Consider the following 20,590-nt stretch of genomic DNA (forward strand, 5'->3'; position numbering starts at 1 on the left):
TGGTGAAACCCCATCTCTACTAAAAATACAAAAATTAGCCGGGCGTTGTGGTGAGCGCCTGTAATCCCAGCTACTTAGGAGTCTGAGGCAGGAGAATCGCGTGAACCTGGGAGGCAGAGGTTGCAGTGAGCCGAGATGGCGCCACTGCACTCCAGCCTGGGCAACAGAACGAGACTCCCATAAGATGTACCATCTTAACCGTTTCTTAAGGTACAGTTCAGTAGTGTTAAGTATGTTCAAATTATTGTGCAATTAATCTCCAGAACTTTTTCATCCTGCAAAACTGAAACTTTATTCTCATTAAAGAGCTCCCCTTCCCCACACCACACCAGCCCCTGGCAGCCTCCATCCCACTTTCTATTTCTGTGAATTTGTCATTTTTCTTACTTTTGTAATGTGGCTTTCTTTATTTTTCCAGGGTGAATAACTGTGTGGGATTTTCTAATTACAAATTCTTCCTGCTGTTTTTATTATATTCCCTATTATATTGCCTTTTCGTGGCTGCAACAGTTTTAGAGTACTTTATAAAATTTTGGACGGTAAGTCTTTTTTTCTATCTTGAAACATGTATTTAAGACTTTAAGATGCTATCTTCCTAATTACTTCATTTTTTATGACAAGTAGATATTCTTTAGTTTAATTTTACAAGTTAGAGTTTTATAAATCCATCAGAGGACAGATAGGGCTACAATTTACTTTCATATACACGTTTATTTGTAAATAAATGTATATTAAACAGGATATAGTGAGCCTCTTTTAGTGATCCAAATTATTTTCACCCACATTCTAACAAAGACATATTCATTTTAGGGAGGTAAATTGCTTTTCTTTGAGTCGGTGAGACTTATTGCAATTTTATACTAATAAAATCTATAAAGACAGGAAGTAATTTAATGGTTGCCTCAGCCCCAGGCAGCCACTAAACTGCTTCCTGTCTTTATAGATTTTACAGCATTTCTTAAAATGGCAAATGAATGAAAACAATCAGATGTCTTATCAACTGAGGTCTCCTTAAACTATGATACATCTATACAAAGGAATGCAATACAGCTTAAGAAAGAATAAGGAAGCTCTTTGTAACAAATGATGTGAGGTGATCTTTGAGATCTATTATTAACATGAAAAAAACAAGGTACGGAAGAATGCATATAGTATGCTGCCATTTCTACAGCACAATAACACGTGTATATATTTGTATATGTCTTATCTGGAAGAATGCAGTAAAAAATTCTTAACAGTGGTTGCCTCTGGGGAGGGCACTTAGAAGGGAGACATGCTTTTTACAGTTATCCTTTGGATTTTGTATAACATGGACAAATAGTAATATATTCAAAACAGATAAATATAGCTTTAAAATTTGTTTTAAAATTTTAAGTATATATTTTTTGGGGAGTATATATTTTTTGGGGAAAAACTACCAAAAACATTGAAAGTAACTGGCCTCTTGGAAGTGGGAGAACTGCTGTTTTTCATTAATAGCTTTTTAGCATTATTTTAATTTTCTCTGTGCGTGTACCATTTTTGAAAAATTTAGAAATTATTTTATTTATATTTTATTTTATTTTTATTTTTATTTTATTTTATTTTATTTTTATTTGAGACGGAATCTTGCTTGGTCACCCAGGCTGGAGTGCAGTGGCATGATCTCATCTTACTATAACCTCTGCCTTCTGGGTTCAAGCGATTCTCCTGCCTCAGCCTTCCTGAGTAGCTGGGATTACAGGTGCCCCGCCACAACGCCTGGCTAATTTTTGTATTTTTAGTAGAGACAGGGTTTCACCATGCTGGCCAGGCTGGTCTCGAGCCCCTGACTTCAAGTGATTTGCCTGCCTCGGCCTGCCAAAGCGCTGGGATTACAAGTGTGAGCCACCGCACCTGGCCAAGAAATAATTTCAAAATAAATGAACATTTTCTCCTTCATTTAAACTCTCTTTAAGTTTCAAGATAATATTCATTCCTTTCTCTTTCCCCTTCAGCCCTTTAAATATAGGTTCAGTCCTGGGCTGTCTCACTCTTGGTTCCTTCTACTGTGTTTCTGGGTTATTGTGTGTCCCCCTGTGGCATTCACAATTGCTGTTCCTAGCCCTAGTGCTCACATGGGCTGAGCCCATTCCCGTTTCCAGTTGCTATTTATTGAACCAGCAGACATGAGGAAGACACCATAAAAATCAGCACGTCTCAAACCAACCTCATTTTCTTTTCACTGTTCTTTCTGTGTTTATCTGATTGATTGGGAACAAAATCTTTACAAATCTATCAGTTTCCAAGGTAGAAAAATTAATAGCGTCTTGGAATTATTGTTATTCCCTTATGAAACTGAAGTGTAGAATCAGGGTGATATACTAGGGAAAAAAATGAGCTTTCTTTACATGTAAATGCCATGTATGTATTTATTTGCCAGAATCTAAGCTCCATGAGAGCACGAATATTCATTTATTTTGTTTATTTATGTTTCTTTCTTTTTTTTTTTTTTTTGGAGACAGAGTCTCGCTCTGTCGCCCAAGCTGGAGTGCAGTGGCACGATCTCGGCTCACTGCCAGCTCCGCCTCCCGGGTTCACGCCATTCTCCTGCCTCAGCCTGCCTCCTGAGTAGCTGGGACTACAGGCGCCCACCACCTTGCCCGGCTAATTTTTTGTATTTTTAGTAGAGATGGGGTTTCACCATGTTAGCCAGGATGGTCTCGATCTCCTGACCTTGTGATCTGCCTGCCTCAGCCTCCCAAAGTGCTGGGATTACAGACGTGAGCCACCGCGCCCAGCCTGTTTGTTTATGTTTCTTAATCACCCAGTACTGAACACACAGTAGGTGTTCAGTAAATATTTGCTGAGTGAATAGCCAGAATTAAGATACTTAAACTTTAGACTCTTTGTTCGTTCATTTTTAAAATTGAGGTAATAACTTATAGGATTGATTTAATGATTAAAATAAATAGTGTAAATACATGGAAAGCAGTCAGTAGATGTTATTTATTTTGTTTTTTCCAACTCTGTGCCTCAAATCCTTCCTATTCCTAATATCACAGACGTGGTTTAGACCCTCAATCTTCTAATTTCCTGTCTTTATTCTCTGCCTTCTTAAGTACAATCTGCCAATTTATGAGCAGAGGAAAATATTTTTGTTTTGCATATGCTTATGAGGATATGCTTGCTAGCCACTGGCATGTCTTTTTTGTGAAATTTCTATTGTGTTCTTTGCCCATTTCTAGTAGGTTTTCATATTTACACATGAACGAGTTTGTCTTACATTAAAGATACTAATCTTTTTTTGTTGTTGTTGTTTTGTTTTTTGAGATACGGTCCCACTCTGTCTCCCAGGCTGGGCAGTGATGCGATCACGGCTCACTGCAGTTTCAATCTCCCAGGCTCAAGCAATCCTCCTGCCTCAAGCCCCCGAGTAGCTGGGACCATGGGCAGGCACCACCATGTCCGGCTGGTTTTTGTATTTTTTGTAGAGACGGGGTTTCACCATGAACTGGTCTATAAGTCCTGATCTCAAACAGTCTTCCCACCTCAGCCTCCCAAAGTGCTGGGATTACAGGTGTGAGCCACCGAGCCCAGCCACTAATCTTTATTCTTGACCTTGAGTTAGAAGAGGATTTCTTTTTTTTTTTTTTGAGATGGAGTTTCGCTCTTGTCACCCAGGCAAGAGTGTGATGGCACGATCTCGGCTCACTGCAACCTCCACTTCCTGGGTTCAAGTGATTCTATAGCAGAGACGGAGTTTTACCATGTTGGCCAGGCTAGTCTTGAACTCCTGACCTCAGGTGATCCGCCCGCCTCGGTCTCCCAAAATGCTGGGATTACAGGCACGAGTCACCGCAGCCAGCCCAAATGAGGAGTTCTTACACTGAACATAGCAATCACCATAAAAGAAAAGATCAATAAATTGGACTTCATTAAAATAAAAAACTTTTTATAAAAAGATGACTTTTGGAGTGAAAAGGCAAGCTACTGACTGGGAGAAGATATTTACAATGCATATATCTCACAAAGGACTCCTAACCAGAATATGTGAGACACTCCTAAAGATATTAATCCTTTTTCTTTCGTGGGTTACAAATGCTTTTTCCACATTTTCTGGGTTTTCTTTTTTTTTGAGACAGAGTCTCACTCTGTCATGCAGGCTGGAGTGCAGTGGCATAATCTCAGCTCACTGTAACCTTCACCTCCCGGATTCAAGCGATTTTCCTGCCATTGCCTCCTGAGTAGCTGGGACTACAGGCATGCGCCACCACGCCTGGTTAATTTTTGTATTTTTAGTAGAGACAGGGTTTCACCATGTTGGTCAGACTAGTCTTGAACTCCTTACGTTAGGTGATCCACCCTACCTCGGCCTCCTAAAGTATTGGGATAATAGGTGTGAGCCACCACGCCTGGCCCACATTTTCTGTTTATGTCTTACATTCCTGCTGTCTTTTGTTTTTGTGACATCAAAGTTTTATATTTTTAAAGCAGTTGTTTTTATATATGATACCTGTCTGTTGTCTGTTCCATATAAATTTATACAGATATTGTTCTGTTTTTTCCTCTGGTACTTTTGTTATTTTTGTTTTTACCTTTAAATCTGATTTTGGAGGAGGGATTATTGTAGTTAAAAAGTACTTTTACATCTACTTTTTCTAAAAACCTTGTGAAGGTGTTTTACAACGTAGGTTTTGTTATTATTCAGGTATGGTGAGGCCAATAGATGAGGAGACAATTGTCACTGAAAAGATAGTTTGTTACTCACAGTGCCAAGAGGAAGAGGCCCCAGGATAGGAAGCACCATGTGGGAACCAGAGCCTTCATTGTGGTTCCTGTGGGGAAGGCAAGGTGAGCAGATTTCGGATTGGCTGGCTGCAGGCATTGCAGAGGACTCAGGTATCAGGGCTATCTCTAGTTGTCTTATACCTGGTCCTGGGATGATGGAGGCAGAGGACTGCTGCCTTCTGGAGTATAAAAGGCAGATAGAAGAAGCAGTTCTCAGTGTGGGATCTGGATTGTTTAGTTTGTGTATGAAAGATGTACTCCTGGGTGAGTGGTTTGCTGTCTCTTAAGAACTGGTTAACCCGGGGAGGGGTAGTTTCTCCCCAGTTAGTGAGGCCCCAGATGCCAGAGCATCAGGAATATAGAAAATAAGAAAATAGGGTTGGGTGTGGTGGCTTATGCCTGTAATTCCAGCACTTTGGGAGGCCAAGGGGGGCAGATCATGAGGTCAGGAGATCAAGACTATCCTGGCCAACAATGGTGAAACCCCGTCTCTACTAAAAATACAAAATTAGCCAGGTGTGGTGGCGCACACCTGTAGTCCCAGCTACTCAGGAAGCTGAGGCAGGAGAATCGCTTGAACCTGGGAGGCGGAGGTTGCAGTGAACCAAGATCACCCATCACACCACTGCACTCCAGCCTGATGACAGAGCAAGACTCTGTCTCAAAAAGAAAAGAAAAAGAAAAGAAGAAAATATGATTTATATAGAAGGGGGCCATTATTATTTCAGTTTTCAGAGTTGGAAACAAATTGGAGAAATTATGCAACTACCGAAGGTCACATACTTAATAACATAGGAAGAATTCAGGCTGGGCGCGGTGGCTCACGCCTGTAATCCCAGCACTTTGGGAGGCCGAGGCAGGCGGATCACGAGGTCAGGAGATCAAGACCATCCTAGCTAACACGGTGAAACCCCGTCTCTACTAAAAATACAAAAAATTAGCTGGGCGTGGTGGCTGGCACCTGTAGTCCCAGCTACTCAGGAGGCTGAGGCAGAAGAATGGCATGAACCTGGAAGGTAGAGCTTGCAGTGAGCTGAGATTGTACCACTGCACTCCAGCCTGGGCTACAGATTGAGACTCTGTCTCAAAAAAAAAAAAACAAAAAAAACATAGGAAGAATTTAAACTAAAATCTGGGTATTCCAGCATCCAGCTACTTTCCACTATAACTTGCTACTCGTAGTTGGGAAGAATATAATGAAAGCCCTGAGTCATCAAGCACAATTCTATTTCTAGGAGATACCTACTACATTTTAGAAGGATTTAAACTTCATTAGATGTTTAAAGTTTGGGTATTTAAAACCAGGGGATGCTAACACTTACAATGCCTTTGCACATATTAGAAGAGAACACCCTTACCTGTATGTTGTCAGCCTCATGAATTTTGGCTTTTGATTTCCCCCGTAGCTGGCACCTTTGTTCAGTTCACAACATACTAACCATACCGCTTATTTAAACAGATTCAGTGCCAGATAGATGAAATCTAAATTACTTAATTTCACATTTCTCTATCAGAAAATTAAGCAATGTTTGTATGCAATGATTTATTAAAGAATGAATAACTTTTTTGGATTAATTCTGAGTAAAAAAAAGACTAGTAAATGTAAATCTACCTTTTTCTTCATTCATTCAAGAAATATGTATTTAGTACCTACTACATGGCAGGTAGTACTCTAGAGACTTGTAGTATATCTCTGAAAAAACGGGCAGAGTTCTGTCTTTATAGAGCTTGCTTTTGAGAAGGAGGGGGACAAGTAATAAATAATGAGCAGGGTAAGAGATTTAAGTATTGGGCGGTGGCATGATAGGGCAGGTGGCAGTACTGAATAGCACAGTCAGGGTAGACCTCATTTAGAAGGTAGGATTTAAGCAAAAACTTGAAGGGAATTAATGGATATCTGAGAGAAGAGCATTCCGGCCCAGAGGACATGATATGTGTCCCTGCCATGTTTCAGTAACACAAGAAGGCTATTGTGGCTGGGGTAGAACGAGCGGAAAGGAGACTGAAAGGAATGGACCAAGAGGGGGCCAAAATGACAGAGGGCCTTGGAGAGTATTGAAATGACTGTGGCTTTTACTAGCAGCCAGGTGGGGACATGATCTGACTTGTGCAAGGCTCACTCTGATTGCTGAGCTGAGAATACATGGGAGAGGGCAAGTACCAATACACAGGCTCACATGGTAGAGGCTGTTGCAGCATCCCAGGTGGAATAAGGTAGAAGCAGTGAAGGTGGTAAGAAGTCATCAGATCTAGTTTTTAGAAACTAGTCAGAGGTTTGTTTGTTTGTTTTCAATATTGGCTAAAAACATTTTATTTTATTTTATTCTTCCCCAGACTGAAATGTGTCTGCACAGGTGGCTCACGCCTGTAGTCCAGCACTTTGGGAGGCCAGGATCACTTAAGACCAGGAGTTCAAGACTAGCCCTAGCTCTGGTGCCTTAGTGAGACCTTGTATTTTTTTTTTTTTTTTTTTGAGACTCGCTGTCACCCAGGCTGGAGTGCAGCAGTGCGATCTTGGCTCACTGCAACATCCACCTTCTGGGTTAAGTGATTCTCCTGCCTCATCCTCCCAAGTAGCTGGGATTACAGGCGTGTACCACCATGCCCGGCTAATTTTTGCATTTTTAGTAGAGACGGGGGTTTCACCATGTTGGCCAGGCTGGTCTCGAACTCTTGACCTCAGGTGATCCACCTGCCTCCACCTCCCAAAGTACTGGGATTACAGGTGTGAGCCGCTGCACCCAGCCAAGACCTTGTATCTTTAAAAAAAAAAAAAAAAAAGAAATGTGCTTTTGAAGAGCTGCATGTTCTTGCCTATTTTCTCTTTTGTATTTCTTGAGAAAATGTTGTAGATGGCCATTAGAAAGCAACATCTTAGTGTTCCTTCAACAGGATTTATAAAACTAGTGTTTAGGATAATTTTGCATAAAAATTGGTTTCTTAATATATGTCTCTATTTGCACAAGCTTTGCCGCAGGAAATCTACAGAGAGTTGTCCAAAGGTAAAATACATCATTACCATGACATTCTCATGATCTCTTTTGTGACATTTATAGTGAATATATTTAATAAATTTAGCTTCACAAGATGGTCAGATAGAAGACTCACTTGATAATGTTTGAAACATTTGAAACATATGTTGGTTACTCTTGAAGAAAAGAGAAAAAGATCAATGTCACAATAACCTAATGCTAATAGCCTTCTTTTAGTCTGTAATACTTCTTAAATCAGGCAGAACAGCCTCATGTTCTGGTGGAGTAGGTGCTTTGCCTCTATGGTTTATTTTAAGAGCTAACATTTAAAGGCCTCCTCCTTCTATTAACGGTAGTAATTTCTTCTAGGCTCTAGTTTGCTTCTGTTAAAATGTATATAGTCATAAGAAGGGATACCAGAGAAGCTGTTTTCATTCATTAATACCTTGTGGTAAATTTATCTATCAAAATTGTTAACTATGCACAAAGGCTCTGTAGACATACAGATGAAAAAAGTATGAATTGAAGCAGCTGAAGGCACGGGTAAGGTGGTCTGAAAATAGAGATTAGAGAAGTTCAGAAATATTTCACAATTAGTTTTTAGTTAGCAGCAAATCTAAATAAAATAAGCAAATATTTTTGTGTAGATACGGGGAGCTTATGTATGTCGGATGTTGGAGAAAGCTTGAATATATACATAAAGTACAAAAGAAAATTTGTTGGGTAGCAGAGTCGATCTTTTCACTTTATTACTGAAAGTATTGCTATTTTTTTTTTTTTATGAGACAGGGTCTCACTATGTTGCCCAGGATGGCCTAGAACTCCTAGGCTCAGGTGACCCTCCTGTCTCAGTCTCCCCGATAGCTGGGATTACAGGTATGTACCACCATGCCAAGCTAAAATTTAAAAAAATTTAAGAGCAGTATTTTAAATAACTCTTCCTGAACTCCTAGATAAGCAGGTTGCTTTGGTAATACCAATTCTTTGCTTTTGCCCTTGTTGCATTGGGATATATTAAGTAATTTATTATTTTTCAAATATGGCAAGTATTTTGATATATTCAACAATCTTTAGGCAGAACTAACTTGTAAGTTATATTTTAGAGGTTGACTGTCCTCAAAATTAACTTCTTTTTTTCCTCCTCAGAATGAACTGACAGATACACGTGCAAAATTCCACGTACTTTTTCTTTTCTTTGTGTCTGCAATGTTCTTCATCAGCGTCCTCTCACTTTTCAGCTACCACTGCTGGCTAGTTGGAAAAAATAGAACAACAATAGGCAAGTAGGTTAAAATAAATTATTATTATTATTTTTTTATTTATTTATTTTTTTTTTTTTTGAGACGGAGTCTCGCTCTGTCGCCCAGGCTGGAGTGCAGTGGCCCAATATCGGCTCACTGCAAGCTCCGCCTCCCGGGTTCACGCCATTCTCCTGCCTCAGCCTCTCCGAGTAGCTGGGACTACAGGCGCCTGCCACCACGCCCGGCTAATTTTTTGTATTTTCAGTAGAGATGGGGTTTCACCGTGGTCTCGATTTCCTGACCTCATGATCCCCCCGCCTCGGCCTCCCAAAGTGCTGGGATTACAAGAGTGAGCCACCGCGCCTGGCCTTCTTTTCTAGTTTCTTAAAAGGAAATGCGGGTTGCAAGTCACTCAGCTGATTATGTGGTCTATTAAGGTGTTCTAACCCACACTTTGAAAAAACATTGCTTAGCACACCACTTTTTTTACAGCTTCATCCCCCACAGCCCTGGTCTTTAGCTAATTCTCCACTGCTACATTCAGATGTTTGTTCTTAGATTTGAGGGTGTCTTATTCTGCTGTATCACCTCTGTCTTCTTCATAACTGTCACCTACCCTCCTTGAGATCGTTTACCCTCATTTAGTGAGTTCCTACATTTAAGCTAATGCCATTATCCCAAACAGGCAAGCTAGTCCCTTTGATTCTGAGCTTTTTAATCGCTTAGAACTGAAGAACCCCTGAAAATGAAATTTTAAACTTGAATATGTTATTCTCTATTTGCTGTATTCTAATGTACTTCCTGAGTCTTCTATTCTCCAACAATTTTCTCCTAAGTTTTTCTTTCCCTTCTGGTTTTATTTCTCACCCATGTCCATTCTAGATCCTATGGTAAATGACTTTAGCAACTCTTGACAAAAACAGCTCCTTACATCTTTGGTGCCTAGACTTTCTCCCATTATTCCTTTGCTAATTCATGGCTCTGGTTATCCAGCCATCCTCTATCCGCGTGCACAGTGGGGCTGTTGAAAGCTGTTGAAGGATGTCTTACTCCATAAGGTTTGCTATAGCTACAGATGTGAGGCCTCATTGAGGGCCTTAGCTCTGTTTGGCAGTAATGTCACATGTTTCTGGTCAGGTCCCTCACCTGTTACCCAAAACGGTTATTCCAGATTTTCATAATTCTCCCACTCTCCTTACCCATTTTATGAGTCCCTAGTAGAAAAATCAGAAGGAGCCACAAGTAAACTCTCATCTTAATGTCTTTATAGCCTCATACAAACATTTCTTCTTTCACACCCATCACTCTCACCTGCCTCTAACTTCTGAGGAAGAAAGGTGTCTTTTCTGGTATTCAAGGTTAACCTTTACAACTTTTCTAGACCCTTCCCATCTCTTCTAGGATCCCTTTCTTCAGTTTTTATTTTACTTTTTTATATCAGCAATCCCTCCCAATGCCGTGGGTTCTTATCCTTAGCTTATAAAACACACTGAAGTGCATTCTATTTTTAAATTAAAAAACATTTTTTGTGAAGCCTGTATCTTTCTCCAGACCTCACTCTACATCACTTAACAACCAAGCTTGAAATAATGGTCTAGTCACCCTCAGCTTGATCACCTTTCCCTACAAGCACCCCCAAGGCACATATATATCTCTGTCGAGACAAAATTAGCTTCCTTCACCTCTGTGCTCCCAGTACATCATGGCTATGTTAGCACTTATTAACATTGTAATTTTTGCTAGACTCTAGGTTCTTGGGTAGGAATTTTATCTAATTTATCTTTGAATCCCAAATACCTGGTACAATGCTATCAGGAACATAGTAGGAAATGCATAAATAATGAGTGAAGTTGCAGGAATTAGAATATCTTGTAGAAAAAAAAAGCCAAGAGATACTGAGCACACAATACTAGATTTTCAGTAATATTTGATAATTATTTTGACATAATACTTTATAAGGTTGATGAAATATTAAATGTGCTATTTTTTCCCAAAAGAAGTTTCAGAAATTTATCTTTTAATTGCTACTAATGTATTATTTATTTTAAATTATATTTACAGTTTTTATGTCAAAGATATAAGCAAGAAAATTGGTAATTTCCATCCCTCCTGTAATTTTTAAATAGATTAATTAGTTTATATATGTATGTATATTTAACAGAATCATTCCGTGCACCCACGTTTTCATACGGACCTGATGGAAATGGTTTCTCTCTTGGATGCAGTAAAAATTGGAGACAAGACTTTGGTGATGAAAAGAAATATTGGCTACTTCCAATATTTTCAAGGTAATTTACAAAATGTGGGTGTCAGAGATTACGACATCTGTGGTGGTCTCTTTTTCTGGTTATATGTCTTCAGATTTAGAGAATATAATATATAATGATATTCTTACAGACTTTGAGAATGAAAACTCAAAATATCTTTTTATACATAAAATATTTTATTTGTCATTTTTTAATTAGATAAGGTTAAGGAGAGTTTATATATTTAAATCGAAAGTAGAAGAAAAAGATGATTCACTAAAAAAATAAGATTTTTTTCTTCAAAATGCAAATAACTTGAAGTAAAGAATTATAAAAATTTATAGTTATTAGCCGCAACTTCAAAGATCCCATCATAGAAATGAATTGTGTATTCTGTTGTGTCCTAAATCAAGAAAAACCAACCACATACTGCAGTTTTACCCCAAATATAAATGAGCATATTCTTGAGATGACTGATAGTTTCCATTTCTTTCCAGTTTCCATCCATTTTAGGCTAGCTATATACCAAAGTCATCAAAAAGAAGGGAAAAATATTTGAAGATTGAGTGACCTATTTGTAAGAGTTATGGTTTTTTTCCCTAGATTAACTGAATTGCCTATTTTTGGTCTGAAAATGACTTACTTGCTTTCATTTTTTAAAGACATTTTTGCTTGGTATAAAATTCTAGATGTCAGCCAGACACAGTGGGTCATGGCTGTAATCCCAGCACTTTGGGAGGCTGAGGCATGTGAATCACTTGGGGCCAGGAGTTCAAGACCAGCCTGGCCAACATGGCGAAACCCAGTCCCTACTAAAAATACAAAAATTAGCTGGGTGTGGTGGTGCACACCTGTAGTCCCAGCTACTCGGAAGGCTGAGGCACAAGCATCGCTTGAACCTGGGAGACAGAGGTTGCAGTGAGCTGAGATGGCACCAACACATTGCAGCCTGGGCAACAGAGCAAGACTCTGTCTCAAAAACAAAACAAAAAATTTTAGATGTTGCTAAATGTTATGCTTCTGGGTTGCATTTTTCTGATAAGAAATTGTGATAACTCTTATTTTCATTAGTCTATATATGTTTTTTTCTATGGCTACTTTTAAGACTCTATCACTACTTCATGCAATTTGATTATGATATATCTTGATCTAGTTTTCTAGTTTCTTGTGCTTGGGATTAGTTGAGCTTTTTGGATCTCTGGTTTTAGAGCTTTAATCAAATTTGGAAAATATTGTTAGCCATTATTTCGTCATCTCTGTCCCCCTATTACTGTGGGGACTCCAATTACACCTGTTATCAGTCACTCACAGTCCTCCCACAGCTCACTGATGCACTGTTCATTTTTTGTATTTTTTCTGTTTCATTTTGTATAGATCCTGTTGCTGTATCTTCAAGTTCATTGATCTCTTTTGTATACTTTATCCATTGTCTCATGTATTCAAGATTTTCCGCCTCCCATTGGTTGGAACACACATTACTTGTTTTGAAGTTATTTTCTCTAAACAGAAATTTCGAAGTTATTTTCTGTAAACAGAGAATTCTAAGTTGATAGGATTTTGTTGCTGTTTTTTGTTTTCCTTCGTTTAAAGATGTTCCATTATCTTCCGGTCTGCATTGTTTCTAATGAAAAGTCAGCCTGACTCCCATCTTTATTTCATTATTTGTAAATTACTATCCTTTCCCCTCCTGTAGCTACTTTTAAGATTTTATCCTTATCATTGGTTTTAAGCGGTTTGATGAGGTTCCTTGGAGTTTATCCTCCCTGGGGTTCATTAGGCTTCTCGGATCTGTGAGTTCATAGTTTTCATCAGATTTGAATAATTTTCATCAATTATGTCTTAATTTTTTTCTGCCTATTCCCCTCTTTCCACCTCCTCCCTGACCAGCTTTTCTGGTACTCTCAGGTATACATATATTAAATAGCTTAATAGTGACCCACAGGTCATTGCTATTTTGTCCTTCTCTGCCTTCTTCTTTTCTCTGTTGGCTTCATTTTGGTTAATTTCTACTGCTAATATCCACAAGTTCACTGATCTCTTCTATAATGTCCAGCCTGCTAGTAAGCTCCTCCAATAAATCTTTCACTTAAGATTTTTAAAACCTTTATTCATTTATTTAGAGACAAGAGTCTTGCTCTGTCACCCAGGCTGGAGTGCAGTGGCGTGATCTAGGCTCACTGCAACCTGTGCCCCCTGGGTTCAAGCAATTCTTGTTCCTCAGCCTCCAAAGAAGCTGGGATTACCGGTGCATAACACCACACCTGGCTAAGTTTTGTATTTTTAATAAAGACAGGGTTTCACCATGTTGGCCAGGCTGGTCTCAAACTCCTGGCCTCAAGCAATCTGCCCACCTTGTCCTCCCAAAATGCTGCTATTACAGGCATGAACCACTGTGCCTGGCCCAGATGTTGTATTTTTCAGGTCTGGAAGTTCGGTTTGGTTTTTTTTATATCTTACATTTCTCTTTCCATTGTATCTATTTTTCCTTTTAATTCACAGGTACATTTATAATCATTTTAAAGTCTTGTTTGCTAATTTTCACTGAAATTGCTAATTTTCTGATTTTTTTCTATTGACTTTTTTTTTCTTAGGTATAGATCACATCTGTGCTACTTTTCATGTCCAGTAACTTTTGATTGGATGGTGGACATTTTGATTGCTACTTTGCTGCCTATGTAGATTGGCCTCCTGAAGGGCTAGGATTACAGGCATTACTACTGCACTTGGCCTGAGGCTTGTTTTAAGCTCTATGACGTTGAGTCCAGAGTAGTACGTTCTGTAGTGCTAGTTTAGCGCTCCAATAAATGGAGTTTCTACCAAATCCATGTGTTCAGTGAGATCGCCCCAGAGCCCCAGTCAAGCTGGTCAAATTTGAATGTTTCCCAGTGCTGTGAAAGCTCTGTGAATTATTCTTCATTCATTATTCCCAGTTGTTCTTTTCCTGGATTCACAAGTGCAGCTTAGTATTTATCAAAAGACCTCAGGTACACCACAGTACAGATTCCTGTAGCCATTTCTCTGCATATCTTGCTCTCTCTCAACTCTGTCCCATAGATTTAAGCTACCTCAGCCCCTCTTTTTTTTTTTTTTTTTGGAGACAGAGTCTTACTCTGTCTCAAAGTGAGACAGGCTGAGTGCTCAGGCTGAAGTGCAGTGGTGCGATCTTGGCTCACTGCAACCTCTGCCTCCTGGGTTCAAGCGATTCTCATGCCTCAGCCTCCCTAGTAGCTAGGATTACAGGCTCATGCCACCACACCCAGCTAATTTTTGTATTTTTAGTGGAGACATCGTTTCACCATGTTGGCCAGGATGGTCTTGAACTCCTGACTTCAACTGATCCGCTTGCTTCAACCTCCCAAAGTGTTGGGATTACAGATGTGAGCCACTGCACCCAGCCCACCTCAGCCTCAAAACTCCCACCTCTGTCATCTCAATTCAGTGAAACTACCTTGTTCTCCTTGGTTTCCCACCCCCCATAGTGCCAAGGTCCTGGCAGAAAGCTGTGACTTACTTGGTTTTGTTTTTCTTTGTTCTGAGACCACAGTTCTCTACTGCCTATTTTGAAAACAATTATTTTGTACTGTTCAGTTTCTGACTATGTACAGTTTACCAGTTATTCCATCTTGGCTAGAAGTAGAAGTCCCTATAGTATACAATTTTGATGTGTTTAGATAATATGAAAATAAGGCATAAGTATGCTCTTTTTAGACCATAAGCTTCTTGAAGGCAGAAATTTTCTTCTCTTTTGTTCACTATTTCCTATATCCGTAGTGCTTAAAATAATACCTAAAACATCATAGGCATTCCGTAAATATTTGTTTAATGAATATTGTTGAATAAATAAATATGTGGAACTTACATCATGAATTTCAATTTGAGCCTGAATGATTATGATAAGCAGGTCAGTTACCCAAATACTTGAATACCTATGCTTGGGGTGCTATACTAGGCATCATAATCTTAATAGGCACAGAAGACATTGTTTCTAAATGTATGTAAATTATAAAAGAAAAGGGCTTATATCAGCAATGGAGGTATTAGTCTGTTCTCACACTGCTAATAAAGACATACTGGAGACTGGGTAATTTACAAAGGAAAGATGTTTAATTGACTCACACATGGCTGAAGAGGCCTCACTATCATAGTGGAAGGCAAGGGAAGCAAAGTCACGTTTTACATGGTGGCAGACAAGAGTATGTGCCAGGGGAACTCACGTTTATAAAACCATCAGATCTCATGAGATTTATGCATTATCATGAGAACAGCACAGGAAAAACCCACCCCCATGATTCATTTACCTCCCACTGGGTCCCTCCCTTGACAGTGGGAATTATGGGAGCTACAATTCAAGATGAGATATGGGTGAGGACACAGCCAAACCATATCAAGGTAATAACCCCTAAATTAGAAACTTTAGGAATTACTTCCTTATATGACAAGTTATGATAACGTATGCCATGTCTCTGAAAAATGGGTGTTAAATTTGACCATTTTGATTTAACTTAACATTATTTAAATTATTACTATTTTTCACTATGCAGCTTGGGTGACGGTTGCAGTTTTCCAACTCGCCTTGTGGGGATGGATCCAGAACAAGCTTCTGTTACAAACCAGAATGAGTATGCCAGAAGGTATGCTTCTTGTCCTTATGCTTTTCCATATTCATCATAAAGCAAACCATATACATGTGTTGTGTGTACGTCTTATGAGTAAATACAGTAGTGATTTAGTAAGCCAGCATAGTTAGGGAAAGAAAAATTTAAATTTTTTTAACTGAGGGTTAATAAAGGTATATGTGCTAATAACCATAATTTTTTATTATCTAAACCAGAACACTTAAGAGTAGGAAAGAGAATGCTTGTTTATTAATAGTTAAACCGGGATAATCACATAAAGCTGGAAATGTCTGGGCAAGCTGAGAAGCAACTAAGACCTTTCAAGATTTGATTAGATTAGTTTATGTCAGTTATGTTTTTGCAAATAAAGTAGTCATTATACTAATCACCATTTTATTTTGATAAACAAATTTTAATATACTATCAAAATGAAGATTCAACAATACAAATTTTTTTTTCATTAATTCATCTTAGAGGAAATTTTCCCATAATATTTGCATGGCAAGTAAACTTTCATACATTCAGTGTAATAGTTCATTTTAAATGAAATTTTAAAGAAGCTAGAGATACTTCTGTCCAAGTAAAACATTCATAATTTATTCACTACAGAAATAAGTTATAGGAGAAGAGGAATGATAAGTTCTAAGCTAGCATATTAATATTGGAAGAACCATAAGTCTTAGAACTTAGGTTAAAGCCTTAGACCTTTGAGCTCTAACATTTGTTAGGGTTCTGGCCAAGTCACTTAAACTATGAGCCTCAGTTTCCACCTCTATAAAATTAGGGTAATGATACTTACCACCAAAGGTTATTTTGAGGGTTGAGATAATGTGTATAAGGTGCCTAGCATCGTGTCTGGCCCATAATAGGGAACCAACAAATATTAGTTTCCTTTTCCTCCTCCTTTCCTTCCTCCATTCCCTCCCTCCCTGGATCTTTTAGCTAGAAAAATAAGTCTACGCTAAATCACTGAATCATTTTTTCCCCTTAGATCTAAACTGCAGAGGTAGAAAGCAGAAAACTTGGGAAATGACAGGTAATTGTTTTGTACTGGCCACAGATATAGATCCTCACCTGTCCTTGTACTACCTATGGCTCCTGATTAACATATTAAGAATATTTCAGACTGGCCTCTGAAGCTTTTTAAATTTTGACTAATTGTTTTCATTGGCAGTGTTGGAATACAGATTCTTGGGTCTAGAGAGCCATTTAATGAGGGGTTGTGGGCCTATTTTTATTTTGAAGATAGTTTTTTCAGAGTGCTAAGATCTCATGAGTTGCCCTCACATATTTAGGAGAAGGAATACTAATTTGCTGCTTATTAATTTATTAAGTATCCATAGTTGAGCATTAAGCTATTTACTAAGTTGTTTGCTCTTCTTTTCAGTAGTGGCTCAAATCAGCCTTTTCCTATCAAACCACTTAGTGAATCAAAAAACCGCTTGTTGGACAGTGAATCTCAGTGGCTGGAGAATGGAGCTGAAGAAGGCATCGTCAAATCAGGTGATAGTTCTCATTTGAAACACTGCTTTGTCTGGTTCAAATGAAAAGCACCAGATATGATACATGTGGAAAAATCAAAATAATGTAACATTTTAAAAATACTAAAATATGTGAAACTTTTAAATATATGCTGGGCGCGGTGGCTCACGCCTGTAATCCCAGCACTTTGGGATGCCGAGGTGGGTGGATCACAAGGTCAGGAGAATGAGACCATCCTGGCTAACACGGTGAAACCCGGTTTCTACTACAAATATAAAAAATTAGCCAGGCGTGGTGGCAGGCGCCTGTATTCCCAGCTACTCGGGAGGCTGAGGCAGGAGAATGGCTTGAACCCGGGAGGCAGAGCTTGCAGTGAGCCAAGATCGTGCCACTGCACTCCAGCCTGGGTGACAGAGCAAGACTCCATCTCAAAAAATAATAATAATAAAAAATAAATAAATAAATAAAATATATATAGGGTGTTTGTCTTAGTAGCTTCTATGAGGAAGGGATAGAGCAAGGAGAGTATAGTGGCTCATGTTGTTTTTTTCTGTGCAACTGCAGGTTTTTGTTAACCCAGCCACATATTTCTCCACTCAGATATGGAAAGTTCTTTTGGCATTGGCTGTTGAATAAGCAACGTTATTCTTTTTCTTTTTTTTTTTTTTTTGAGATGGAATTTCGCTCTGTCACCAGGCTAGAGTGCAGTGGCACGATCTCTGCTCACTGCAACCTCCACCTCCCGGGTTCAAACAATTCCCCTGCCTCAGCCTCCCGAGTAGCTGGGACTACAGGTGGTTGCCACCACGTCCAGCTAATTTTTTGTATTTTAGTAGAGACGGGGTTTCACCATGTTGGCCAGGATTGTCTTGATCTCCTGACCTTGTGATCCACCTGCCTCAGCCTCCCAAAGTGCTGGGATTACAGGCAGGCGCCACCACGCCTGGCCAGCAATGTTATTCTTTAGGGTCCCAGCTTTTGCTTAGTTGAAAATAATTCTTGAAAAGCATTACATTCTTTGCTGCCTTAGTTAAAAAAGAGCACACTGGCCAGGCACGGTGGCTCACGCCTATAATCCCAGCACTTTGGGAGGCCGAGGTGGGCGGATCACAAGGTCAAGAGTTAGAGACCAGCTTGGCCAATGTGGTGAAACCCCATCTCTACTAAGAATACAAAAATTAGCCGGGTGTGGTGGCACGTGCCTGTAATCCCAGCTACTCGGGAGGCTGAGGCAGGAGAATTGCTTGAACCCGGGAGGCGGAGGTTGCAGTGAGCCGAGATCGCATCACTACACTCCAGCCTGGGTGACAGAGTGAGACTCCATCTCGGGGAAGAAAGAAAAAAAAGAGCACACTGAATACATTTTAACCTTTTCTAGGTGACTCCTAATCATTTATGAATTGAGGATTCAGGTATAGAATAGTCAGTAAAATTGAAGTGGGAATTCATCAGACCTGGATTTAAAATACTGTCTGGCTTAACTAGCATTACAGCCTAAAACACATCTGTTTTTTAATGATAATAGTAATAACACTGTGATTATCTCCTTGCACTATAGAAAAGTGGTTTTGGGTCAGGCACAGTGGCTCACACCTGTAATCCCAGCACTTGGGAGGCTGAGGCAGGAGGATCACTTGAGCTCAGGAGTTTGAGGCCAGCCTGGGCCATATAGCCTATCTCTACCAAAAACTTTGGGAAAACAGTTTTCTAGGCCTGATGGCATGTGTCGGTAGTCCCAGCTACTCAGGAGGCTGAGGTGAGAGGATTGCTTGAGCCTGGGAGATTGAAGCTACAGTGAACTATGATCATGCCACTGCACTTCAGCCTGGATGACAGAGCAAGACCCTGTCTCAAAGAAAAAAGGAAAAAGAAAAATGATTCCGGACATTTAGCTCCATTTATACTAACTCTAGCAAATACCCTGAATGCCCTTAAAGACCTACTGTTAGAATTTCTGAGGTGTTTTTGTTGTTGTCTTGACTTTTAGCAGCATTTAAAACATACTCTTAAATGAATATCTTTAGGGTCTTCATTAGGATCATTACACCTTTTGTATAAGGTCAAGGAAAAATTGCCAAGTTTAAGGCCAGCCTAGGCAATACTATTGAGGCCCATCTCTAAAAAATAAAGATCTAGGGAAAAGTTCATTTTGTGAACTTCTTAATTATTGCTGTTTAACATCCTTAAAGCCAATAGGTATTTCCACAAGATAAACATAAAATCAAACTTTTGACTGCTAATGTTAGCTCTTTACTTACTTCTAGGTTCTATAAGAAGACAAATGGTTGACACCATAAGCCTATTTTGTATTTACATGATAGTCATTTTTGCTGTCATTTTACCATGTAGCCAGACACTTAATACTTCTTTTTTTTTTTTTTTTTTGTCATGTCATATATAATTCTGTGCTTACAGGGACAAATAACCATGTAACAGTGGCAATAGAAAATTGAGTACCACTTGTTCATAACTAACCATTTGAATAAGAGCAAGGTAAGGCAGTATAAAGGTAATCCTTGAATAAATGCAGCTTATTTGTGTATTTCATAATCTTTAAACAATTTGCAGTTCTATTTTTTTAGTCTTTTTAATTATATCAGCAAAATTAGGCAGTACAGGAAAGACTAGAATGTAAGATCTGCCCAAATCTCGTTTTCCTTATTCCTTATAGCACAATCTTAGTAATTATTTGTTGGTAAATTAATGAAGAAACTAATAAAAATAGTTTAGGACTAGTATGTGGACCACTGGCCTTTTCAGTAAGCAGTACCTTATTAATTAAAGAAAAAAAGGTGGCCAGGCAAGGTGGCTCACACCTCTAATTCCAGCACTTTGGGAGGTCAAGGTGGGAGGATCACTTAAGTCCAGGAGTGAGAGAGCAGCCTGGGCCAGATACTTAAATTAGTATAGTGAGACCTCATCTCGACAAAAAATAAAAAATTAGCCAGGTTTGTGTTGATGCACACCTATATAGTCCCAGTTACTTGGGAGGCTGAAGTGGGAGGATCAGTTGAGCCCAGGAGGTCGAGGCTGCAGTGAGCCAAGATGGCACCACTGAACTCCAGCCTGGGTAACAGAGCAAGGCCCTGTCTCAAAAAAAGAAAAAAAGGTGACTTTTGTCCACTATTGAGGAAATTCGACCCACAGAAAAATGACCAAAATTAAAGGCTCTAGAAAAGAAATAAGAGGTTTATTTATGTTATATGGTTTGTAAAAGACACAGCAAGAGAAAATTGCTAAGTAGTAAATTACCACAAACATGGAGCTTATCACATTTATCATCC

At 39.1% G+C, this 20,590-nt stretch overlaps 1 protein-coding gene across 1 annotated transcript in view; it reads left to right on the plus strand.

The window, feature by feature from the left end:
- LOC129464024 (palmitoyltransferase ZDHHC20-like) overlaps positions 1-20,590 on the plus strand; it is a 54,789-nt gene that overhangs the window by 30,371 nt on the left and 3,828 nt on the right. Inside the window, 5 exon segments of the mRNA XM_055244856.2 lie at positions 419-539; positions 8,868-9,000; positions 11,124-11,250; positions 15,750-15,839; positions 17,212-17,327. Of these exon segments, the coding sequence (XP_055100831.2) occupies positions 419-539; positions 8,868-9,000; positions 11,124-11,250; positions 15,750-15,839; positions 17,212-17,327 (587 nt within the window).

The sequence above is a fragment of the Symphalangus syndactylus genome, chromosome 15 (genome assembly GCF_028878055.3).
Source record: "Symphalangus syndactylus isolate Jambi chromosome 15, NHGRI_mSymSyn1-v2.1_pri, whole genome shotgun sequence".
Classification (NCBI taxonomy): Eukaryota; Metazoa; Chordata; class Mammalia; order Primates; family Hylobatidae; genus Symphalangus; species Symphalangus syndactylus.